The 26,838-nt window shown below is 47.3% G+C and overlaps 1 protein-coding gene across 4 annotated transcripts in view; it reads right to left on the bottom strand.

The window, feature by feature from the left end:
• ABTB3 (ankyrin repeat and BTB domain containing 3) overlaps positions 1–26,838 on the bottom strand; it is a 389,892-nt gene that overhangs the window by 63,775 nt on the left and 299,279 nt on the right. For 3 of the 4 annotated variants that reach the window (XM_067010051.1, XM_059081993.2, XM_067010050.1), the window contains one exon: positions 10,595–10,747. In XM_067010051.1, coding sequence (XP_066866152.1) covers positions 10,595–10,747 — 153 coding nt within the window. Of the gene's footprint in view, positions 1–10,594; positions 10,748–10,902; positions 11,044–26,838 lie in introns of those variants that run through there. The other variant, XM_059081996.2, reaches the window with a different exon arrangement.

Raw genomic sequence — 26,838 nt, 5'->3', positions numbered from 1 at the left:
AAGGACTTTGGAGATCACCCAGTCTGGTGGTTTTTAACCTTTCATAGGGTGATTTAATGAGCTGATGAGAGGCTAGTTCACTTTGGAAAAATGGCACATATGTTCCAAATGTTGTGATGACTGCAAACTTTCTGGGACCCACTCTTTCATTGTTACCCAAAACACCATTGTCATGACCTTATATGAAGGACTTTGTATAAGGGCATGGCTTTGCAGGTTGGCTGGCTAATTGCTAAGGGAAGATAATGCTCCTGTGTAACTAATATTTTAACCTAGAGTTTGGGAGATTTGCTCACAGATAAGTAAATAAGCATCTTTGACAGAAATTTAACAGACTCAAGAGGGGAACCCCCCCGCTAAAATCCCTGTTCCTAGGAAGCCAAATCCCATATGGCAAACTATGTACTCTCAAGCTGCCGCCTGAATCTGAAGCCCCAGTTTGGAAGTGAGCCCCAAATGCCATTTAAGATGTAGTTCTCTGTGTTGCTGTAAGCACCAAATGTGTTTCTGTTTTGCTTTTAACACTTGGAAACGCCAAACAAATTCCAAGTGTCGGCAAACTGTCTGCTGCCGCAATCTGGTTTCTGCCCACACCGGGCTGTCGAAACTGCCGTTAAGGGAGCTCATGGCTCCTGCACTGCCAAGCCCTGTGGCCTCCTTTTGGTCTGTATTTTCTCTGCCTGTGGGTAGCCTTGGATACTGGTGACCCCTCCCTATCTTAGTTTCCTAAGTCTACTGCCTTGCTTTCTTCAGGCTGTTCTTGGACCTGGGAGTCCTCTTCCTTCGTCTCATGATGATGCCTCTTCGTTGGTCCTTTTCCTGGGCTTCGGCCCCACCCATGACTTCAGGGGCCACTAGTCTGCCAGCGTACCCCTCAAAAGCCCCTTTAGTTAAGACCTCTCTTCTGAGTTCCACGCCTGAATCTCACCTACCTACCACTGTTTCCATGTTGAAGCCTTTTTGCCTCTGAATTAGTCCAGGACATCTCAGTCTGTCACTTCTAGTATCACCAACACACTTGATAACAGCCTTTTGCATCATTCATTCATTCGACAAGTATTCACTGGGCCCCAGCTATGTGCCAGGCCCTGTGGTAGGCACCCCAATCAAGGAGACTGATTTCTGGCCCCGCCCTAAAGAGAGAAGGAGGCTACTCTCTGAGATAAAGTCCAAGCTGTGACTCTTTCTTCTGAAATATTCTATGCCCCCCTCCCCTAACCTCTGCTCACTTGGGACGAGACCCCACCAATGAGGGGCCATATTTGTTGTCCTCATGTCTTTCTTCCCTTCTTTTATCTCTTCCTGCTAGTGACCTCATCCAACACTGCAAAAGCAGCTGGTGATGTATGATCAACTGCTCTGGACAAGGTTCAGGACTCCGGCCAATGACGGCTTTCAAAAATCTCACACGTCAGAGAAAAGATAAAACTTGAGTATCCAGAGGAACTCTAAAGTCACTGGAATAGGGACAGTGGCCCCCAAGCCAGTCAGCCCCGGTTGTCTTCCTGCACTCTGGGGGGACTGAGCCACCAGCAGCGGCAGAAGGGCCCAGACACACCTGACTGCAGCGTGGGCTACAAACCATATTCCTGACGGTAGACTAGCACATCTCTTCAAGATCTATGTTTCTCCTCTCTCTCAGAGGAAGTTGAGGCGATTGTTTTTGGCAACGGAGAGGAGCTGACCTTCTTGGTCCAGAGTAGGGCAGTAAGGATAGTCACTAATATTTAATGTGCATTTACTATGACACAAGTATGCTACATGGTTTTCATGCTACGTGGTGTTAAATGGTTTATATATATTATTTTACTTAATTCTTCCTATAACCTTATGGGGTGGGCATATACTATTGCTCCTATTGTATAGATACAGAAACAGAGGCCCAGAGAGGTGAGTAGCTTGCCTAAGGTCACACAGAGAGTAAGCAGTAGAGCCAAGACTGGAACCCAGGCAGTCAGGCTGCAGGGCCTGTGCTCCTAGCCTCTCTGCTCTGCTTCTTCTCTAATTAGATGATAACAGGAGCACTTAGTTCCCTGGCAACCTTCCTCCGATGGAGGAGCCTGACGCAGACTCTCATTTCCATGGACAACCAAGTGGGCGGCATCTGGCACTCAACATTTTCAAACCTGACCCCATTATTACTTCTCTGACATTGTCCTTGTCCCGTATTTGTTAAAAGCATCCCTAGCTACACACTATCCTCAGAATCCATTTTTAACGTAAAAGTTTGGTGAGGGGAAGAGGTATCACACGTACATGCTACAAAGTCCAACAGTCAAGTAAGTTTCCCTCCCATCTCTGTACTCCTGTGTAACGGGTTGAATTATGTACTCCCCCAAAGAAATGCTGAAGTCCTAACCACCCTGCATCTGTGAAGTGAATGTAACTTTATTGGGAAACAGAGTCTTTGCAGATGCAATCAAACTGCATGAGGTCATTAGGGTGGCCCCTAATCCAGCATGACTGGTGCCCTTTACAGGAAGATGGAAATTTGGACAGAGAAACAGAGAGAAGACAGCCATGTGAAGAAGGAGGCCTGGATCGGAGTGATGCTGCCACAAGCCAAGGACCGTGGGGGGCTACCAGAAGCTGGAAGGAAAAGGAAGGATCCGCCTCCAGACGCTTCGGAGGGAGCATGGCCCTGCCGACACCTTGATTTTGGACTCTAGCCTTCAGAACTGTGAGACAATAAACGACTGCTGTTGTTGTTTTCGTTTTTTTGTTTTTTGCTGTACGCAGGCCTCTCACTGTTGTGGCCTCTCCCGTCGCGGAGCACAGGCTCCGGACGCGCAGGCGCAGCGGCCATGGCTCACGGGCCCAGCCGCTCCGCGGCACGTGGGATCTTCCCGGACCAGGGCACGAACCCGTGTCCCCTGCATCGGCAGGCGGACTCTCAACCACTGCGCCACCAGGGAAGCCCATGACTGCTGTTTTAAGCCATCCAGTCTGTGGTACTTTGTTACAGCAGCCATAGAAAACCAATATATCCAGTTTTCTAATTCCCCTCCTTGGCTATGACTCTGGTTATTGGTTTCATACCTACCCTCTCAGACACAGTCTGAGCACAGAGAGCAAATACTCACGTATATATTTCACACAGGGTGACACGTCATACACTTTTCTTTATGATCCCTTTCACTTGATAACACACCAGGACTACTCTTTTAACTTGTGGTAAAGTATATATAACATAAAAATCGACCGTTTTAACATCTTAAGTGTACAGTTCTTTGGCATTAGGTACATTCACACGGTTGTGCAACCCTGACCACTACCCATCTGCAGAATTTTTCATCTTCCCAAACTGGAACTCAGTACCCATGAAACACTAACTCCCCAGGCCCCTCTCCCCGCCGCCCACCAGGGCCACCTCTAACACTGCTCAGTCCCTCCCCCCACCACATGTGCCCCCAAGTCCTGCTGATTCTACCTTCTCTGCCTCTCCAGCATCTCTCCGTCCTCACTGCTTCTGCGTCACTCCAGCTGTCAGCGTCTCTCACCTGGATCCCTGCAAGAACTTCTTGACTCCAGACCCCTGCCCACCTCAGCCCATCTTCCTGGCCACCACCAGCCCCCCTTTCTAAAATACAACTCTGATGCTAGTCCCATACTTAATCATCTGTGACGGCTCCTACCTCCTGCAGAATATAGTCAAAAGTCTTCGGCGTGGCATACAAGGCCCTCCCTGGGAGGAATTCAGCTTTCTGCACTGTAGCCAATGCCTGGTCCAGGGCCTGGCCCACAGGAGGTGCTCAGAGCAGTGTTGGTTGAACCCTGTGTTCTCAGTTTGAATTCCTTGTTTCCTCCAACACACATTCTCACCTTGGCCTTTACATACATGGTTCCCTCTGGGTGGACTTATTTTTTCTAATGCCCTTTCTCCATTCCTCTCCTAGCTTCACCTTCTCTACCTGATAAATCTGTTTGTTCTTCAGGATTCAGATCAAATGGTACCTCTTGCATTTTGAGCCCTCCCAGACCTAGATCTCTACTGCCTTCTATTAAAACGTTTACCAGATTTTTCTGTAATTCCTTCGACCTCTCTGCCCACCCACCTCCAGTCTAACTCACAATAGGCCAGGTGCACAGTGGGTGCTTGGCCTGTGTCTGCTGAGTGCGGGCCCGCCTTGCCAGCTCGGATCCTGGAGCTGTGCTGTGGCCTGTCCCTGACACTGTTAGGGAGGACAGCTGAGCCCAAGAGCAGCCCTCCTGGGGTCAGGGAGAGGGCGGCTTCCTGTCTTGCAGGAGGCGCTAATGCACTGACATCAGTGCAGGGGCAGCTGTGGTTCCAACGGTGTCACTGGGGGACCGGCAGCACGGGCTTGATGCCCGCTGGAGGTGGAGGAACCAGCATCACGAGGCTGCACTTCAAGCCGGAGAGGCTGGGGAACAGCAAGGACAAGGGCTCTCCAGGGGAGAGGAGAGCGTGGGTCTGGCTGTGACAGGCTGGGGAGCCTTCCAGGGCCGCATGCAGGGCCCAGGTGCTCGGCCTCTGCAGGTGACCTTTTGAGGGAGAGAACAGGGAGGCCCAGGTCTGAATTCAGGGGTCGATGTGGACTTGACCAAGGGAAATGGCTGGTATGGATGTGGCTAGAGATCTCTCCACATCCCCCTGCCCCCAGTTTTCTCCATAAGCCCCTGGCCAGGAAATCAAGTATTCCTTTACAGCAGGCATGTGACACTGTCCCTTCCTCTCCGAGGTCCCAAGGTGCCCTGTTCTTTTCTCCTCAACTCCTCTCTACCCCAGACTCTGTTGCACTTTCTTTGCAGTACTCAGACTCTGTGAGATTATTTTGCTAATCCGTTGGCTACTGTCTATTACTGGTGTCTCCCCAGCAGCAGTAAGTCCCAGGGACTCCATCTCCTCTGAGCCCAGAACAAGACCTGGCTCCATACAGATGGGGCAAGGAACGGGTGGAGAGTATCTTTCCTTCTGACACCAAGGGCTGGAATTCCCCTCATCTGGGTGATCCTCTTCTTACTTATTTATTTTTTTTGCGGTACGCGGGCCTCTCACTGTTGTGGCCTCTCCCGTTGCGGAGCACAGGCTCCGGACGCGCAGGCTCAGCGGCCACGGCTCACGGGCCCGGCCGCTCCGCGGCACGTGGGATCTTCCCGGACCGGGGCACGAACCCGTGTGCCCTGCATCGGCAGGCGGACTCTCAACCGCTGCACCACCAGGGAAGCCCTATTTTTATTTATTTATTTATTTATTTATTTATTTACTTTTGGGTGATCCTCTTCTTAAAGGGCCACAGATGCTTACAGGAATGAGGACCAGTGGCTCCAGCAGCACCAGGCCTGCTTCCCATGTGATGGGCAGCAGCTGGGTTTTCCCTGACTTGGTGTCCCTGGGTCCCACACAGGTTCTGGTGGGCCATCAACACCCAATACATTTTCGGCCCATGTTTGGCAAATGAACCCGGACTTCCAGCTGTGCTTATAGGGCTGTCTCAGAGGCACCAGAATTTCACTTCAGGTGCTGCTGTGGCATAAACTTCGCCTTAGAACCTACCTTGACCCAAACCAGACAAATAACAAGACCTAGTACCCTCAAGAGGTGCCAAGGAGACCTGGGAAGGGTTACAAGGGGCAGACCAAGCAGTGGTGCAATTTAAAAAATTCATATGTGACCTCTTACTGAGGTTCCCCACCCCACGAAGCAGTTGTCACCCCCGTCTTTACAGGGCATGAACCTGGCCCTGTGAGATGAGCAAGGTGACCTGCCAAAGGTGACCCGTTACAAAGCAACAGACCCAGATGAGAGCATCTAGTGTGGGGTTTGGCCTTAGGTGCTCAAAAAAAATGTACTAGAAGACAAAGGAAAGAACATAATGACCCAGGTCTCTGTCCTGATACTCTTAGCATCCTATTACCCCAAACATCCATTCTGGACTGCTCAAAATCTGGTTTGAATTTAAGAAACACTTGCAAAGGGCTTCCCTGGTGGCGCAGTGGTTGAGAATCCACCTGCCGATGCAGGAGACACGGGTTCGTGCCCTGGTCCGGGAAGATCCCACATGCCGCGGAGCAACTAAGCCCGTGAGCCATGGCCGCTGAGCCTGCGCGTCCGGAGCCTGTGCTCCGCGACGGGAGAGACCACAACAGTGAGAGGCCCGCATACCGCAAAAAAAAAAAAAAAAAAAAAAAAAAAAAAGAAACACTTGCAAAAAGATTAACCATTTCCTGGAGTGAGCTCATCGTTCTAACAACCCCCAAATCTCATTGGTAGGTGCTGTTTATCAGCTAAGATACGATTTGAGAACACCCCTTACTATCGTTATTTTAACACAGCCTCACTCTGGAGCAGAAAAACTGCCCCTTAAAAATATGGGGAAAACAACAGTATTCACTCTTTGTATTTCTGAAATGTTTCAAAACCAATTATTAATAAGAAAATGTACACACTGCTCCAGTTTGTATTATTTGTTCTTTCCTTTATTCTTACTTCCCTTCTCCCCCACTTCCCGAAGGACATGAAAAAGAAAAGAAAGGGCCCAAATTCCCAGGTTTCAATGATCTGATACTTTAATTAAGGAAGAATAAATGGGTCACCTGTGTCAGCTTACAATCTGCAGCTGCATTAAATGGTGTTCCTTTGGTATAAACCCGATAGCCATGGTGAGGCTTTACTGTAGCAGAATAAAGACAAAAGCAGAGCTCCCGTAGGACTGACCAAGGTCACTGTGAAAAACAATGCAGCACTAGCGTCAGAGCGGGAATTCCTTGACTCTGCTTGCTCTGTTCCCGCTGGTGTCCAGGTTGCCTCCCCACCAGGAAGCCTCAGCCAGCTGGTAGGTAATTACATGTGCTAAAAGTCATTGACACTCCAGCTGCCAACACCATGTCCCAAGTTCCCGCATCTGTTAGAACACCAAACTACCCACACTTTTCTAAGGCTGATTACTTAGAGAGGTATGTTAGGCTCCAAATGAGTCAGAACTAGGAGCCTGCCTGGCAACTTTGAAGATGAACGTCTGGGAGGGTAGAAAGACAAGTCCACTTGCCAAGTCCTCCATCCTACACCTCATCTGCCCCACAGTAGCTGTGTGACCTTGGACAAGTCCCATAACCGCAACTAGACTCAGTGCTTCTGTCTGTAAAATGGGATAATAAAGTCTGCCTTGTGGAATTGTTGGGGATGGCACAACATGAAGACTGTTAGTGCAAGGTAGGCATCCAATACCTATTTGTTGGCTATCTGAATGAACAAAACTTCTTTGATCCCATCCCCTGAAAACTGGAGACAGTAATTCCTACTTCATGTCACACTAAATGTGATTGGGAGATATATGTAGAGATGTATCTGTATGTTGACCAGACTGAAAAATAGGTACTCTTTAAAAAAAAAAACAAAAAAAAAAATTGGCTCATTGTATCATGTACTGAATTTGGTCTAGTTAATGCAACTGGTCTTACACTTACGATTTAGGAAAATTTATAATGAAACACTATATTTTAGTTTTCTCTTGGAATATGATTTACAAACGATGAAAATTTGGCTGGAACAATCAATTCGTATAGTTCCTACACACAAATCATCATCCTGGAGACAAAAGAGTCAAGAATTGAGAGGTAAATCACTAAAAATAGCCTAGAGACTCAAGTGGAACTGACTTCCTTTGTTTGGCTGCTCTGTGTGCATCTTGGCCTGCTAGGTGATCACAATCACATCCCGAATGGTAGGGCTGATGCCTCAAACTGGACAGACATTGAAATGGAAATCCTTGGTTTGACTGTCAAACGGCACATATCTGGTCACTAGACCATGTAGCAAAAGCTCTGTGTTGGGGAAAGAGCAAAGAGATGACAGCAGCCCTTGGAGCTCCTGTTCAGTCTATGGAATTAGTATATGAAATAGAAGCATCTGGAAGAAGGTTATCAGCATCCACCAAGAGGGCTGACTCTAGGTCTAGGGTGAGGATCAGAAAAGTTGGTTATATCTCTGGGTGTCTGGGTTTGATATTCGGCTCCTAACTCTGCCACTTAGTATCTCTGTGACGTTGGAAGAGTTACCTAACCTTGTTGGCCTTGATTTCTTCCTCTGTAAAATGGGGAAGCACTACCTTCCCAGATAGCAAGAGTGTTTGTTTTGAGGCTCACATGAGAAAGCGTTAAGATAAAGCAATACTGGGACTTCCCTGGTGGCGCAGTGGTTAAGAATCCCCCTGCCAGTGTAGGGGACATGGGTTCGATCTCTGGTCAGGGAAGATCCCACATGCTGCAGAGCTACTAAGTCCGTGTGCCACAACTACTGAGCCCACGTGCCACAGCTACTGAAGCCTGCGCGCCTAGAACCTGTGCTCCGCAACAGGAGAAGCCACTGCAATGAGAAGCCTGCACACCACAACGAAGAGTAGCCCCCGCTCACGGCAACTAGAGAAAGCCTGCGCGCAACAACGAAGACCCAACGCAGCCAAAAATAAATAAATAAATAAATAAATAAATAAATAAATTTATCTTTTAAAAAAGATAAAGCAATACCTAGGTATGAGTCTGCATTATTGCTGCAGAGATAGTAGAGGTTTAGGGTAAAGTTCACTTCCTTTTAGGCATTGTCTGTGTGGGTCCTTCATGTTCATGACCCTGCTTTGTGCTTGCACCAATCTCCGAGGGAGCTGCTATTATTATGTTCATGTTATGGGTGGGGAAAAAGGTCCAGAGAGGTTAACGAGCTTGCCCAAGGTTGCACAGCTAATTAGCCATGGTGGTGAGATTTGGACCCAGGCAACAGGACTCTGGAGCCCAGGCTCCTAACCTTTAGGCTGTGGGGTTTCCTGAGAGCATGACAAACAAGAAGTGCTTTGTCAGCAAGTGTTAAGGAAGCCTCTTACTTTCCCTGCCAGCCAGCAGTTTCAGGTTTGCTGCAAGGAGAGCTGGAGTCTGAAGGTCATCCCAGGTCGGAGCTGGGGACCGTGAGCAGGGGCAGTAGGAGTGAGCCTGCAGGTAGTGTAGCCACGTCCATAAAACAGGAGGCAGAAGAGTCTGGTGGGCAGAGGATGGGCTTTGGAATATGAGCTACAAGGATTGCATCCCTGATATCTCCACCTATAAGCTGTCCCAGCAACGGCTTCCCAATCTGTTAAAATGGGAAGCTTATACTAACCTCAGGAGGCTGCTTCAGAGCTCAAAGGAGACAAGTAATGAATGCAAATCTCTTGTTGCAATTAATAACAGGCACATAGTAGGTGCTCAATAAGTGGCTCTCCCTTGTCTCTCTCCCTGAGACCTGTTGTTATTCTAGGTGACAAGATGTAAGGGATGGTAGCACAGACAGATTCTGTCTAGACAGAAACCTGAGGAAAGCACAACTCAGTGGTTAGAACTATGGGGGCCTGGGGGTCTGGGCTGCCTGAATTCATATCCTGGCTCCACCACTTACAAGTCCTGTGACCTTGGGCATGTAACTTAACTTATCTGTGCCTCAGTTTCCTTATCTGTAAAGTGGGCATAATAATAATGCCCACTTCATACAGGTTGGAGAATATTCGACATTCATTAATCTGTGTGAAGCACTTAGAACAGTGCTCAGCTTATGGTAAGCATTCAATAAATGCTTGCTGACTTCCATCAGGCCCCTGCATGTTCCTGGGCTGCGGGGCACCTCTGGGCCTTCAATGGGCTATACTTCGTACTGCAAACCCTCCCTTTCCTTGAAGACCTCCAATCATATAATGGAAGGGTGGACATCGCTGCAGCCTGGCCACATCACAGGCTAGATGAACTTTAGAGGAAGGACAGCGTCTCATCTGGTGGGCAATGGGGATTTGAAAATGGTGACAATGAGCACCCGGACCACAGTGCAGGGAGTCAAGAAAGTACACCACATGTGCACACACACCTACGTCTGAGTGTCTGTATTTTCTGCATGTAGAACCAGGTTTTGACTAAACTGAGCGAGTTGTTTCCTTTCTTTCACTTTGGATAAATGTGAGCCCCCCTGCATGGGGTCCCTGAGCAGCCCGCGAGTAATTCCCACCCTGATGCAGGAGAGACCTGGATGCAGCAGGAGAGACCTGGATGCAGGCATGAGAGATGGAGGGAGAGTCGCTCTATCCCCGTGCAAGTGAAAAAGCACAGGCGGGCTCTGACCCAGCCAGAAATTCTACTCTGCAAGGCTTTGCTAGAAAACTACAGGAAGACAATGATTTACTTCTAGTGGAGAGAGGGAGAGAGGGAAGAAGAGGGGGGGAGAGGGAGGGAGAGAGAGGGAAGGAGGAAGAAGAGAGGGAGTGAAGGGCTGGGAGAGAGAGAGGAAGGAGAATAGAAAAGAAAGAATATGAATAGAATCAAGGCACACCGATATCTTGCAATCGAAGAATCAGGCGCATTCCCACAGAGCCTTGCTCCTTGTCCTCCTCCATCCCTGCAACTCGAGGGACCTGGTCATTGTTAAGCCGGCGTCTGTCCTTTAAACCAGCGAAGCCTCGATCTCAGCGACGGCAAGGCTGCCGGCGCACACCGCCTCGGGCGCAACCAGCCCCGAGCCCCACGGGCTGCGGCCGTTCTCCCTACACCCGGACGCCGGCTGGGTGTGCGGGGAAGGGCGCCCTCCCTGCGCCCCGCCGCCCCGATCTCCCGCCCGCCGCCCTACCTGAGCTGGCGCGGCTCGCAGTCCACGCCGGGCAGCAGCAGCCGGGCGGCCTGGCGGACGTCGTCGCTGTCCATGGAGAAGCTGCGGCGGTGGCCGGCGTGCGCCACGGCCACCCGGATCCACTCCATCAGTGGCGGCAGCACGAGGAAGGGCCTGCGGCGGGGGAGGGACCGAGACGCGTTAGGGGGGCCGCGGCGGGAGCTGCCGGCTCAGACCCACCCCCACCGCTCATCGCCGACCCCCCCTACTTCCCTATCCCCACCCCCTTTTCCCTGGAGACCCTGTCTCTCAATTCAAAGTGGGAGAACCTTTGGAGACATCCGGACCGCACTGGTGACCTCGGGGCAGGCTCTCCTGAGTCTTTGGGCCTCAGTTTCCTCATCTGCAAAACGGGGATAATGTGACTGAAAGGCCACGATGTGACTCTTCTGTGAGTGTAATCTTCCTCGGCGATCATGTGAACATAAAGGAGATGACTCACTTAAAGCACCATGCACAGAGTCGGGTACTTAGTAGAAAATCCAATCAACTCCTGGGGTTTTTAGGACTTGGGGCTCCCCATGGTGAGCCCAATCGTAAATCGTCCTCCAACTCTCTCTTCCCACCCCTAGCTGCTCCCTGTCATCCTTCTGGAGCTCTCCCAGGCCTCAGCTCTGCCCAAGCACCAAGCGGCCAGCAAGCTTTAGCGTCTGGAAACGAGGAGTCTTCCCGGGGAGCCTGACCGGGCAGCCCAGAACTGCCAGCAAAGTGCGGGGGAGGAAGGGGCGGCGCTTTGGGGCCTTGGCCACACCCCTGAAGCTTTGGGAAGTCTCCTGCTCCCCACCGGCTAAAGGGATCACAGCAGGGGTCCAACTCGCTGCCAGAATTCACCGAGATAATGCTTGAGGCTGAACTATAACTTTCTAAGTGTAATACATTTGTGCCATCTTCTTATTTCTTCCGGTGATTATTATAAACTCCATCCTCACATTAGGATTGAGGGCAGGGGAGCTTTTGGAAAATACTGATACCTGAGTCCTATCCCAGGGATTCTGATTTAATTTATCTAGGATTGGGCTGGACATTGGTAGTGTTTAAAACATCCCCCAGGTGACCTTAACGCTCATCAGAATTCTCCGGAGGGCTTGTTAAAATGCAGATTGCTGGGCTCCACCCCCAGAGGGTCTGATTCAGTAGATCAGGGGAGGTGCCCAAGAATTTGCCCCTCTAATGAGTTCTGGGGCCATGCTGATGCTGCCGGGCTGGAGGGGCAAACTCGAAGAACTTCTGCTCTAAGGTATGGTATAGGGCCTGAGAATCACCTGGTTTTGAGTGTGTGTGTGAGTGCGTGTGTGAGTGTGTGTGTGTGAATGTGTGTGTGGTGGGGGATGCAGATTCCCTGGCCTTATCTCCAGGGATGCTGATTGCATAGGGTCCACGAATATAATGTTAATAAGCAGCCCATATGATATTGATTTAGGTAGACCAAGGGCCACACTTGGAGAAACGCATGGTGTAGATCAAACAGGTGTCCTACCATTCAACATGGTTATGACCAGGGTGAGGCACATGGGGCGCCTGGGTACAAAATTTAAGAGCGTCAGATCAAGTAAATATGTTCTAAGAGCTCTCTTGCCTCACCCTAGCCCCGGTGCTGCCATTTAGCCCAGCATGGCTGCCATGGGAGGGAGAAAAGGTTGGTAAATAAAGGGTTTATTTACCCAAGGCAGCAACCCCCTCACAGTATGCAGATGTCACGAGCTTCCCACTCAGTTTTGGTGGCAGGTTCCAGTTTTCTTAGAAAGCAACCTATTTATCCAATGTTAAGATTAAACAGCTTTTACATTCATCTCAGTTAATTCCATTCATGATCTCATCTAAATGCTTGGGATCAACCTACAAGCTAGTTATGATTATGCACGTTTTCTAGATCAGGAGAAGGAAGTTTATTGAGGTTAAGTAAATGCCCTGGATCACAAGGTTAGCAAGTACGAGAGCTGGGAGTCAGACCCAAGACATTTGACTACATAGCCTATGTGCTATAACTGCATGTGGTACCCATCCATGTTCTCTTGTCCAACTTCCTTCCCAGGACCAGGGGAAGCCGATCTGGTCTTGGACCTTTGATGGCATGCCATTTTCATTCCTGCTCATGCAGCTCAATCCCCTCTCTGTAAGGCCTCCAGCCCTTTAAAAAGCCACACCCCACTTAACCTTCAAACCACAGTCCGAATCCCACCTCTCCCTAAACATTTCTCCTGAGGACTCCTCCCAGTATGGACCCCTCCCATGGTAGCCCTCACCCCAGTGGCCTTACCCACCAGCCTTGCAGATTCCGCATTAGAATGTAAGCTCCCTGGGGCAGGGACCTGGAACTGCTGGGTTCACCGATCCAGCCCCATCCCTACTCCCAGGGCAGTGCCTGGCAGGCTGTGAGCACTTAATAAATAATGTGCTCATGAAATGGACTAAGATTTATCAATTCCTTAATGGGTGAAACAGATAAAATCAAGTTTCTGGACCCATGGACCTGTGGGGCAGGGTCCCAGGGAATTTCTATCCAGATCAGCCTGCTGCTTAGGCTGTCGTCCTCATTCTCTCAGTCTCTCCATCACCTAAACTGAATCAGGCACTCAATAAACACACTGACTTGAAATTGAATTGGATTCTACAGTCTCAGGTGAGCAGGACTTATTTTTTTATTTTTAATTTTTATTTATTTATTTATTTACTTTTTGCGGTACGTGGGCCTCTCACTGCTGTGGCCTCTCCCATTGCAGAGCACAGGCTCCGGACACGCAGACTCAGCGGCCATGGCTCACAGGCCCAGCCGCTCCGCGGCACGTGGGATCTTCCCGGACCGGGGCATGAACCCATGTCCCCTGCATCAGCAGGCGGACTCTCAACCACTGTGCCACCAGGGAAGCCCAAGCAGGATTTTTTTTTGTCACCATGTCTCCATCACTGCTAAAACCAGCCCCGGGTACTCAGAGAATGCCCCCTCTGGGTTGTATTTTCAGAGGCAGCACCCCCAAGCCCTGGTCTGCCTTTCCTTTGTGCAGTGCCCCTCAAAGCATAGCCCACAACTCCCGGTCCCTGGGGGCGCTGCGTCTCTAGCACAGACTGCCCTTCTGCGGTTGCCTTTCATGTTAGATGCTGGGGCCCAGGGCACACAGCCAACTTCTGATGAATACCAAAGAGGAGAAAAAGAGGCTCTACTGCCTTCAAAATAACACCTTTACCAAGACAGCCGGCGAGCACCAGAGTAAGAATCCTTGAACCCCAGGATTCCGGCCTCTTCTGGAATTTTCTATGTACCTATTTTTCCCTTTCATCATTGCCTTCTTTTTGTCACTCTGACCTCAATAGCTTATAAGCTCATGAATTCTTTGCCAGCAACTCATCTAAAAATCTTCTTATCTTGGCTACTCAGAAGGAAAGAAAAATAGTATTATTTGTGATGTTTCTTTTGGAGGAGTTGGAGATGGGAAAGAATGCTAGGGTCTTGAGTTAAGGAGAGGGTGGAGAACGCTGAGGGAAAAAAGACTGTAGTCTCCTGATATATTTTTTAGGACAACAATGTTCCACTGGCTACGGACTTTGTTCGGAAGTTGTCTGTAGTAACGAAAACCTAGAGGAAGCCCAAGAAGCTCATGGCTTAGGGAAGGGGATTCAACCTAGAATCACGGGGTTGGGGGAGGTTAGGAAGGGGCGGGGTGTGAAAATTGTCAAGGCCTCAATTTGACCCCCAGAGTTTTGGTTCAACAGGTCTGGGATGGGGCCTGGGCATCTGTATTCTAAATAAAAGCTCCTCTGGAAATTTGGGAGCAAACCAGGTTTAATAACCCCTGAGCAGGTGTCCTGAGGTGAACAGAGGGGAGACATGGTCCATTCAACAGGCCAGTGGCCATTAAAATTGTTGCTATGGTCTTAAAAAACTAAAAATAGAGTTACCATATGATCCAGCGATCCCACTCCTGGGCATATATCCGGAGAAAGCTATAATTCGAAAAGACACACGCACCCCAATGTTCACAGCAGCACTATTTACAATAGCCAGGACATGGAAGCAACCTAAGTGTCCGTCGACAGATGAATGGATAAAGAAGATGTGGAATGGAATACAATGGAATACTACTCAGCCATAGAAAGAATGAAATATTGCAATTTGCAGCAACATGGATGGACCTAGAGATGATCATACTGAATGAAAAAAGTCAGACAAAGACAAATATCATATGATATCACTTACGTGTGAAACCTAAAAAAAGATACACATGAACTTACTTACAAAACAGAAACAGACTAACAGACGTAGCAAACAAACTTATGATTACCAAAGGGGAAAGGGGGGAAGGGATAAATTAGGGGTTTAGGATTAAAATTACACACTACTATATATAAAACAGATAACCAACAAGGTCCTACTGTATAGCACAGGGACCTCTACTCAATATCTTGCAGTAGCCTGTAGTAGGGAGGCAATCTGAAAAAGAATTACTTGGCTGTGAGCCTGGGACCTGGCACAACATGGTAAATCAACTATATTTCAATAAAAAATTAAAAAGAAGTAAACCCTAAAACAAAATTGTCACTAAGGCTTTTGAAGAGAAGGTTTGTGGGAGTGGGACCAGAGGTTCTAGAAGGGAAAAGAAAGCCTAGATGGGTTTCTTGCAGGGTCAAGAGAGCAAGTCAGCTCAGGAAGGTTGTTGGGCCCAGACTCAAGAAGGTCATACATGGGTGGGGCCTTTCTGAAATGCTGAAGAGAGAGCTGGTGATGAGGGTGGCCCCCCAGAGTGGAAAGGGAGTCTCGTGGGGGAGGGGCTGGGTGCTCAAGAGGATGGTGGGGTATGTGGGAGAGCCTGGTTTGTTCAGGATTCTGAGGAACTGAATTCTAGTCCTGAATCTGCCAAGAGCTCACAGCAGGACCCTGGTTCTGGTCTGTAAAGTTCTGGCTCTCAGTGTCTTCATCTGTAAAGTGGGTGGGTTTGGATCTGAGGGTCTATTTCAGGGGTTGGCAAACCTTTTCTGTAAAGGGCCAGGTAGTAAATAGGCTTTATGGGCCATACAATTTCTGTTGCAACTAGTCAACTCTGCCATTGCAGTGAGTAAGCAACCACAGACAATACATACATGACAGAGCTGGCTGTGTTCCAAGAAAGCTTTGTTCACGAAATCAGATGGTGGGTCACAGTTGGCCAACTCTGGGTCTGTTTGATTCTTTCCTACTCTAAAATTCTTTGATTCTATCGAAACAGTCAGCTGCCTAGGGGCTTAGGTTGAGTCTAGTGTGCAGATCAGCGAAGATGGGAAGAAGCACATGAAGGTCCCAGTGATGGCACAGAAAGCTTTGGAGAGATTAGAAAATAGGACCCTTCCAAGAAGAGGTCACGGTTGGATTTGGGGAATATTGAGCCACAGGCATACTCAGAGGCAGAACCTTCAAGGATAAAACCCAAACCTGGCCATGGGCGTGTAACTGATACAATGTCATCTATTAACAGCATTTATTCGTCCAACAATCCTTTAGGGAGCACCCATATTGCAGGTATGCGTCCAGGAGCTGGAGCTGGAGTGGAGAACAGGATGCATCTATGTTCTCATAGAGCTACCAGTCTAACAGGGAGACAGATAAGAAACCCATAAACTAACAAGTAATAAAGCAATTATAAACTGTGATCAGTACCAGGGTGCTGGGATCGAGAATAAACAGGCTTGACATAGGTTGGTGGGAAGGCCTCTCTGAGGAGGTGACAAAACCTTGAATATGTGAAGGAATTGGCCATATGTGAATGTGTGTGTATAAAGATGGATGTTCTGGGTGGCAGTAACAGACTGTGCAAAGGCCCTGAGGCAGAAAAGACCTTTACAGCTCAGCCAAGGGCTTTCACACACATCATGTCCTAGTTGGCCCTCCAGGACAGATGGGGCGGCCAGGACATGTGTGAGGAAGGATCACTATGGTTGGCTGGATAATGGCCCCCAAAGATATCTGGTTGATTCCCTATGAATACTGATAGCAAAAGAAAGTCTGCAGATGTGGCCCAGCTAAGGATCTTGAGAAGATTAACCTGGATTATCCAGGTAGGCCCTAAATGCAATCACAAGGGTCCTTATAAGAGGGAAACAGAGGGAGATTCAACACAGGTGATATGGAAGCAAGATGTTCTGCTGCTGGGTTGAAGATGAAAGAAAGGGCCACAAGCCAAGGAATGCAAGGGATGCAGACTTAGAAGCTGGAAAAGATGAGGAAATGGATTCTTCCCTCAGAATTTTCAGAAGAAAACAGCCTTGCTGACACCTTGATTTTGGCCTGGTAAAACTGACTTTGGACTACTGACCTCTAGAACTGTATGAGAATAAATGTGTGTTGTTTTAACCCACCAAGTCTGTGGCCATTTGTCACAGCAGCCACAGGAGACTAAGCCAGGGTATTGACTGGGTTGCTGCAGGTGAGGTTGGAGACATGGGGGTGGAGAATGTGAGTCAAGTGTTAGAGCTTGGAATGAGGGCATTCACAGGGCTCTGGAATTCATCTCAGATGCCCAAACTGCCTTGTTCCTGAGGTCCAAGCATTACTTGTTGATACGGGCTGGACTGTGTCCACCCCAAATTCATATGTTGAAGCCCTAACCCCCAGAACCTCAGAATGTATTAAAATGAGGCCATTAGGGTGGGCCCTAATTCAGTGTGATTGGTGTCCTTATAAGAAGGGAGACTGGGACACACAAAGAGACACAGAGGGGCACCCATGTAAAAGATGCAGCGAGAGGGCAGCAGTCTGTAAGCCAAGGAGAGAGGCCTTAGAAAACCCCAAACTTGCTGACGCTCGGATCTTGGACTTCCAGCCTCCAGCACTGTGAGAAAATAAATTTCTTTTGTACAAGTCGCCTTTTTTAATTATCGAAGCCCCAGCAGACTAATATGCCTGTGGTTTGACTTAAATTTTGCTCTGCCCTTGAGGTTTTAGTCTGTGGTAGAGGAGCTTCTATTGGAAGCTCACACTCTTTAGAGTGTGATGGTTTTCTGTTCATTTCCTAGTGACAATAGTGGGTGAGTTAAAGCCATTTGAAAGCTGTACCATGCAGAAGTCAGAAGTTTGGGCTTTGGAGACAGGCTGACTAAGAGCTGGATTCCAGCTCCACCTTCAAGCTGTGTGACCTTGAACAAAGTACATATGTCCCTTGGTATCCATGGGAAATTGGTTCCAGGACCTCCACAGGCACCAAAATGCTCAAGTCCCTTACGTAGAATGGCAATGGTACAGTTGGTGCTCTGTATTCGCAGGTTCTGCATCTGCAGATTCAACCAACTGTGGATGTGGACCCCACGGATATGGAGGATGTGACTGTATTCCGATGGTCATGCCTCACTTCTCTCACTGGGAAAATGGGGATAATAACAGTACCTTTGTCAGAGGGTGTGGCTGACACAGTACCTAAGTCAGAGGGTGTATAGTGGCCCCCCAAAATGTCCACATCCTAATCCCCAGAACCTGTCAATGTTATTTGATGAAACAGAGTTTGCACATGTGATTAAGTTAAGGATTTTGAGTAGGGAAGACTGTCTTGAATTATCCAGGTGGGCCCCAAATGAAATCACAAGCCAAGTTAGAAGAGGGAGGCAAGAAGGTCAAAGGAGGGAGTAGATGTGACAACGGAAGCAAGTTGGACTAATGCAGGAAAGGGGCCAGGAGCCAAGGCACGCAGGTGGCCTCCAGACGCTGGAAAAGGCAAGGAAATAGATTCTCCCCTGGAGCCTCCGGAAGGAACCAGCCCTGCCGACACTTTAACTTTAGCCTAGTGAAACTGATTTCATACTTGTGACCCCCAGACTGTAAGATAATCAGTTTGTGTTGTTCTGAGCCTGCACGTTTGTGGAAATTTTTATTTTTGATTAAAAATTTAAAAAAAATTTTTTTAAGTCTTTATTGAATCTGTTACAATATTGCTTCTGTTTTATGTTTTGGTTTTTTGGCTGGGAGGCATGTGGGATCTTAGCTCCCTGACCGGGGATTGAACCCGCACCCTCTGCATTAGAAGGTGAGGTCTTAACCGCTGGACCACCAGGGAAGTCCCTGTGGCAGTTTTTTATAGCAGCCATGGGAAACTAACACAGAGGGTTATTGTCAGAACTGGATGGGATGAGGTACATGTAGCCTGGTGCCTGGTACCAGGAGAGTGCTCATAAGCGGTAGCTGTCATCATCATCATCACCAACATTGTTATTAGCATCAGTCAACCTTCTCTCTGCCAGATGGAAGAAAAGGGCTTGCTACACAGAGCAACGCTTCCGTCTTCTCTTTTCAAATCAAAGCAAATCTCTGCAGTGGCTATGCCTTTCCTTTCTAAATTGTGTGGCTCTGACTTTTCATGTTCGTTATTTGTTGAGTCTTTCTTAGGCTGGAGAGGAATTTAGATATTTGACTGTGGTTTGGGAGGCTCATAATTTCAGAGAAACAGGGAGTGAAGGACGAGCAGCAGCATTGATAGTAGACAATATCCAGTGCTGGTTTCTATAGCAATATTCACTGTAATCTCACTGTAGTTGTGAGACCAAAGCTAGGAAGATGATGGCAGAGGTCAGAGGTGGCCATGTCTGGTTACTATAGTGACAGCCCAACCGTGCAAAGTATGGTGGGCTTGCCTGAAGGGGTGGTTCCTGCAGACAGCCCAGAGTAGGAGGCGCCAACGGTGTGGGCTAGGTCAGCCAGCGCTTGCTTCCTGAATATTAATGTGCGTACGAATAGTCTGGAATCTTTTTAAAATGCAGATTCTGATTCAGTGGGTCTGGGGTAGGGTCCGAGACTCCACATTTCTATCAAACTCCCTGGCAATGATGCAGCTGCCAATCTACTGACCACATTTAAATAACGAGGCCCTAGGAAGTATTACGACTCAAGCCAGAAACCAGGGACGGTGAATTCGGTTATCATGTTTAATTAAGGGGGAGAAGGTGAGGCAAGGAGGGAGAGAGCTGCAAGAGGGGCAAGAGGCCCAGGAGACGACAGAAGGGAAGGAGCTTGTACTTGGACCTCCTGATGAAACCTGGGGGCTCTGTCGGATTGGCTGAACCTAGGTCACAAGACTGCACCAAGCTGTAGGCGAGGCTGGGAGAACAAGTGTTTTTGGGGATTTCAGCTTTTATCGGGGGAGGTGGGTTCTGCCTCCCACCAGGATTCTCCTTTAGCTTTCCAGTAATCTTTTGAAACATCATCTCCCAGCCTTAGGGAGTTTGTTATGAACTGAGCTCCCATGCCATTGTCTGATAGGTGTTTCGTATTCACGACAGTGTTTAGCATCATCCCGGGAATGTACATGCTTAAAAAATACACTTTGTGATAGTTAATTTTATGTGACAACTTGGTCAGGCCACAGCTACCCAGGTATACGGTCAAACATATATTACCCAGATATGTAGTCCGGATGTTGCTGGGTGTTCAAAGTATTTTTTAGATGAGATTAACAATTAAATCAGTGGACTCTGAGTAAAGCAATTTGTCCTCCATAAGGTGGGTAGTGCTCAGCCAATCTATTAGAGGCCTGAAGAGAAAAAAAAGACTGGTCTCCTCCGAAAAACAGGGAAACTGCCAGCTCACTGCCTTCAGATCTGAGCTGCAACGTTGACTCTTTCCTGGGTCATACACACAACCTAGTGGTTCTGTTTCTCTGGAAAACCCTACCTAATACAAACCTGCAACGGGTGCCACGGGATTTAATTGTTTGTAGTGATGCAGCCTCCTCTGTCTACGATGATCCCACCCGCTTCCGCATCATGCACAGTTGGCAGGGGCAGGGAGGAGGCTTGGGGGCTGGATCACACAGAGGACCACTTCCCAGTATCCCAAGTGTGCAGACACATCCCTTGGGAACTGAGACAAAGGCATCATGGGTAGGGTAGGGTCAATGCTTTTAGGGAAGGGTAAGCCATGCTATACCAAAGGACAAGTCCCTTGACGTGTGGAAGTCCACTCCACCAACAGGTGATTATATAAGTCCCCTGAAATGGGACAAGTGCCCAGGGGTACTGGTGAGGAGGTGATTTCCCCTAATAGTGCCAGCAGGTGCATGTGACTGACCACCCAGCCTTCTTTGGCTTTCCTGTCACACATTCTGAAGAAGGTGATTTAGAGGGCTGCGGGGTCCACGAATGGAGCGGGGAGGTGCAAGCAGAGCAAAAATGATATACAAATAGTAACAGTCTCCTCGCTGCGGACAAACAGCTGCACATCCCCAGCCTTCATCTTCCCTCCCACCCTGGAGAGGAAGGTCTCCTCCTCCACCCCCACCCCCACCCTACACTGCTCCCCCTCTTCCCTGGGCACGTGGCCCCATCACTGCTCTCCCAGCGGTCCCATAACTCAACCTGCACTTCCTCTCCGGACTTTCCCTTCAGCATTTAAACACTCAACATGCTCCCGTCTCTCACAATTTGAATAGGAGAGGAGCAAGACTGACGGAGAGTAAGAATTCTCAGTCCTCCTGGAATTTCAGTCTAGGTTCTCCATCTAGTTTTCCATCTTCAGCAGGGGGAGCTCAAAATCACCAGGGGAACTGGTTGAAATGCATAGTCCTGAGTTCCTGCCATTTGCTGGGTGTGTTAGTTTCCTGTTGCTGCTGTAACAAACTACCGCAAACTTGGTGGCTTAAAACAACAGACATTTACTCTCACAGAGTGCTGGAGGCCAGAATTCCAAAATCAAGGTGTCCCCAGGGCTGTGCCCCCTCTAGAGGATCTGAGCCCATTCCTTGCCTCCTCCAGCTTTTGGTGGCTGCTAGCATTGCTTAGCTTGTGGCTACATTACTCTAATCTCTGCCTCTGTGTTTATATCACTTCTTCCTTGTCTGTGTGTGTGTCAAATCTCCCTTTCCTTATAAGGACACTTGGGATTGGATTTAGGGCCTATCCAGATAATGCAGGATAATCTCCCCATGTCATGGCCCTTGACTGAATTGCATCTGCAAAGACCCTTTTTCTTTATAAAATAACATCTATTGGTTGCAGGGGATTAGGACCTGTTTTCTTGGGGGGTCACTATTCGGTCTACTACACTTGGCATCTATCTGCGTCTAGCCCATTCTCTGCAGGGGTTTTTGATGACTACCTGAGGCCGAGACTCTGAGGTCTAGAGAATGCCAGCTCTGAGCTGAGGGATGCTTGGCAAGCCCAAAGTCCTTCCTCACACATCATGCAGGGCCCAGAGACCAGCCCGCACGTCTCCTCTGTAGGCTGCTGGCTATAGCACAGCCGAGCCTGGCTCAGGGGTGCAGAGGCCTCTGCGGTGGGAACCTGATCTCAAGTGCGTAGAATGATGATGGGGCCTAGAGGGGATATAAATGGCCCTGGGAGGGGAGCCGTGGCTTCAGAAGTGGGGAAGCCATAGGCTCTGTTTGATGCTGCCGCAGAACCTTCCTCGCAGCCTTGGGTACAAAAGATAAACATCCGGGAGGTGGCAAAGGCTGCACAGCTTCATATCCTAGCAGCAGAGGCTCAAGAAACCGAAAAAGGCAGGGCCTGGCAGCATCAAGGCCAAGAGGCAAAAGCCAGAGATGGGCTCCCGGGGTCATCTGAGCCTACCCCTGCCTCCAAGAGGATTATTATAAAAGTCTCCAAAAGGCAGCACACAGCCTAACAAAGAAACCCACTGCATGTTTGAATCTAATGCTGGTGTGGTGGAACGGACACACAGCCTGAAGACAGAAGGCCCTACATTTGAGCCCAGACTCCATCATTTGCTGTGGGGCCTTGGGCAAGTTACTGAACTTCTCTGTGCCCCAGTTTCCTCATATGTAAAATGGGAGAAATAGTAAGGCTACCCCACAGGGTTCTTGAGCATATTAAATGAGAGCATGCCTGTAAGGTGCTGAGCACATAGTAAATGCTCAACAAAGGGAGCTATTATTGAGGGCTCATTATATACTAGGCATGGTTCTGAGCGGTTTTCTTTCATTGATTCATTAGATAATGACTAGAACCATAAAGTAAGTACCGTTATGATCTTCATTCTACAGATAATGAAAGGAAGCACAGAGAGGTTATGTAACATATCTAAGGGCAAGCAGTTATAAGCAGCAGTACTGGGATTACACATGCAGGCAGGTGGACCCAGCGCTGGGGCTAGTAACCACGTCATTTCCAGGCAGAGGCTACAGTGTACCCAGGCTGGGTGTGACTGGAGCTGAGATGGAGGGGAGATAGTGGTGGAGGGAGGCAGGAGGTAGGACAGGTAGGAGGCAACACTGGAGAGAGACAGAAGAACCACACAGGGCCTTGTAACTCCTGCAATAAAACTGTAAACTCCTAATACTTTAATTTTCCCTGAGAATTGCAGTTGAAAAACACAAAATGAGAAAAATATTTGAAAAGAAACATCAAAAATGGGTTGACAAAAATACCTCTGAGAATGCAAAACAATGGGTTCACCACAACTGCTTGTTTAGAAAGTGGAGAATTTTTTATACTCTGGCTGAGACTGCTTGGGTCCCTTTATATGTTTCCTCTTCTTCCTTAGTAATAAAACCCCCAATCTTTAGCTGGGCTCAGGACTACCCAGCTTACATTTTTCAGCCTCCCTTGCAGCTAGGAGACTGGTTCTTACAAAGATATAAGCAGAAGTTTCTTGTGAGACTCTTAGGAAAGTCCCTAAATAGAGGAGGCCCAACTTTCTCTGGTCTTTTTCCATTCTGCTGACAAGAATGTAGACATAATGGCTGGTGCTCAAGCAGTCAAACGGAACCATGAGGTGGAAACCACATGTGATGACAGCAGAGCAAAAAGATAGAAGAAGGATGATTAGTTAAGTGGCCATACCTTCCCTGGATTCTTAATTCCAGACTTAGTTTATATGAGAAATAAGCTTCTATCTTCTGTAAACACCTGTTTGAGTTTTCTGTCACTGATAGCTAAATCTAATTCTAAGTGACACTCATATCAGTTCCCATAACATTTACATTAAATCTCTATTTTTCCTTTATTGTGTCACCATGGATTTGAGTTTTTCTGTTTAGCAAAAAAAGAAACATTTCTTTTCAGTAGTTATTTTCTAAAGACTACAAATTTTAACCTTGAGATTGTATTTGTTCCCAGAAACTACATTTATTAAAATATTTGTTACAGTGAATTGTTTGTTCATTTAAAGGTGTAAACTATGCCATAGGAAGTTGATTTTGTTCATCAACTTTGTGAAATTTTACTGACAATGGTTTTGAGCTTGTCAAAATTAACCCCCAAAATCACAATATAGATACTCTTGGAGACAGAAACATATCTCAAAGTCTTTATGCTTGCAAAAGTTTTCTTGCAAGGAATTTTAGCTTATGTTAGCTATTTTTCCTCAACTTTATTGAGATAGAGTTGACATACATCAGAGTGTAAGTGTTAAGTGTACAGTGTGATGCTTTGATACCCATATTTTATGATTACCACAGTAGGGTTAGTTAATACCTCCATCACCTCACATAATTACCATTTTGTTTTTGTGGTGAGAACATTTAAAATCTACTCTCTTAGCAATTTTGGAGTATATAATACAATATTGTTAGCTATAGTCACCAAGCTGTACATTAGATCCTGAGAATTTATTCCTCTTATAACTGGAAGTTTGTACCCTTTGACCAACATCTCCCCAATTCCCCCACCCCCAGCCCCTGGCAACTACCATTCTACTCTCTGTTTCCCTGAGTTCAGCTTTTTTAGATTCCACTTATAAGTGAGATCATACAGTATTTGTCTTTCTGACTTATTTCACTTAGCATAATGCTCTCAAGGTCCATCCACATTGTCACAAATGGTGGGATTTTCTTTCTTTTTCTCTTGGCTGAATAATATTCCATTAACAGATCAATTAAAACACCATGCAGAATCTCTTCCTTCCCACAAAAAAAGAGGAGATAAAGTGAGGCTGGGCATAGTCTAGAGGTTCCCCCTACATGCCCTTGGTGTCTTTGCCACTGGGCTGTGGCTTTGAGAAAATGATATTCTAGTTCTCTTGTAATAAACCCCTTGAACTCACATTACCCTGCATTTGGCAGTCTGACAGCATGGATTAAATTCATACTCCAGCACTGATCAATCAGAACTCTACTTATCAAAACACAGACTTAAGACAGCTGGTTCCCCAGGCCTCCATGGAATGACTCATGCATTGAGTTAGAAGCATGTTTTGGAGCGGGCTCTGCCACTAACTAGCCATTGTGATTTGTGTGTCTTGAGGCTTTGTGGGCCTCGAGTATACTCACAGTAGAGTTTAGAGACCAGAGAACCCTCCCTTCTAGCTTAGAATAATAGTATAATATTTTGAAATAAAGAAAGAAATAACATACTGCCACGAGGAAGTTGGGGGGAAAAAAGCCATGAAGGCAGTTTCCAATAGAACTTTCTGCTATGATGGAAATGTTCTGAATCTATGCTGTCTAATACAACAGCCACAAAGCCACTTTGGCTACTGAACCCCTGAAATGTGGCTGGTGCCACTGAGTAACTAAATTCTAATTTTATTCAGTTTTCATTAACTTAACTTTAAACAGCCACATGTGTTTAGCGGCCACCCTACTGGATGGTGCAGTTCAAAGGAATGCCCTTCAGGTCAGTATAGTTCCAGACAGGAATCCTGGTGCAAGTGGAAAAAGGGCTACAGTAGATATTAGGCAACCTAATTTTTGACTCCGTTTTCTTTCCATTATCATGATCTACATCATCGCCGTCGTTATCAGGATTTTATAGCATCTACTCAAGTGCTTACAATGTTTCAGGCTCTGTGCAGAAAGCTTAAATGTATATTATTTCATTTAATTATAGTAACAACCTTGGAAGGTTATTATTACTATCATCCCTATTTACAGATGAGCAAACTGAGGCTTTGCAAGACTCAGTAACTATAGGATACCACAGGTATTGGTGCAGACCTCGGATTTGATCCCAAGTCTGCCGGAATCCAAAATCCACATGCTTAGCCATTCTTATATGGCTTCTCCAAGACCAGTGTGCCACTGGCTGAGTCATGGGACCTTGAGAAGCTTCAGTTCCTCGTCTGTGGAGGAGGAAACTGAGCCATATGAACTCTAAGATCCACTCGCACAGGAAAAAGTCATGATTCCTAAACTCCACCCCCACCCCTCACCCAGGGGGCCACTTTTATATAACAAATGCTATTGTTTACAGATGTGACCATGTGACTCCAAAAGTACCTGACTGCTCTCAGCACAGTTCAATGATTTCCCTCAGTGTGACCCTGGACTTGGTTATACATTGTTTTTAAAAACTCCCCAGGTGATTCAGATCACCGGAATGATCTAAGAGTACTAGTCCTGGACTGAACTTGTTAAAGTCAGAAAAGATCCTTTTAAAATAAGATAATGAGAGCTTTATAATGCATGTTTCTCTTTTTGCCTTGGAGGCCAGGAAACTCAAAGCTAAATTTTGTGTTCAACTGCTATAGTTAAACTTAGGAGAGATTTTTTTCTTGTACAGTGGTCTTCCTTAGTGTTAATGACATGTTTTTGTATTGTTATCCTTGTTTTGTGGTTCTGTTATATCTAACTCATACTGTGAGTCTAGTTCTAACCTTTTTCAGAGTTAGATTCATTATAAATGATAAGTGGATAAACATCATCTGTCTCAGTTTGCACCAAAGCCCCAAGATTAACTGGGATAATAAAATAAAAAAGAGAATGTCACCATGTAGAATGAGGGGGAGTCCTTTGAAAATGTGGGGGATAGAAATGGGATAGAACTTCCCAGTAAAAGAAAAATAAAAAAGGAACATGGAGAAAGGAAGGAAAGAAAGAGAAATCCCCAGAGAGCCTAAAAAATCAAGGAAGAGGGACTTTCATGGTTGTCCAGTGTGTAAGACTCTGTGCTCCCAGTGCAGAGGGCCTGGGTTCGATCCCTGATTAGGGAACTAGATCCCACATGCATGCTGCAACTAAGAGTCTGCATGCTGCAACTGAGGAGTCCACATGCCACAGCTGATAGTCTGCATGTCACAACTAAGACCTGGCACAGCCTAAATAGATAGATAGATAGATAGATAGATAGATAGATAGATAGATAAGTAAATAAAATACAGCTGCAAAATGTATATTTTTAAAAAAATCAAGGAAGAGACTAGAGGAGTAAGGGAGGCAGTTTTGCGGCCTACACAAAACAACCGTTTGGCCATTTAGCAGATTTATGGAATCTCCATATGCGTGAGAAGAAAACATGCATAATTTACTTCTTGGATTAAATGTTACCAATTTTACATTTCACTGAATCTGGAAGTGAAA

Source organism: Kogia breviceps, chromosome 12 (assembly GCF_026419965.1).
Source record: "Kogia breviceps isolate mKogBre1 chromosome 12, mKogBre1 haplotype 1, whole genome shotgun sequence".
Taxonomy (NCBI): Eukaryota; Metazoa; Chordata; class Mammalia; order Artiodactyla; family Physeteridae; genus Kogia; species Kogia breviceps.
The sequence above is the reverse complement of the archived record's forward strand: the minus strand, read 5'-3'. Positions and strand labels throughout refer to the sequence as shown.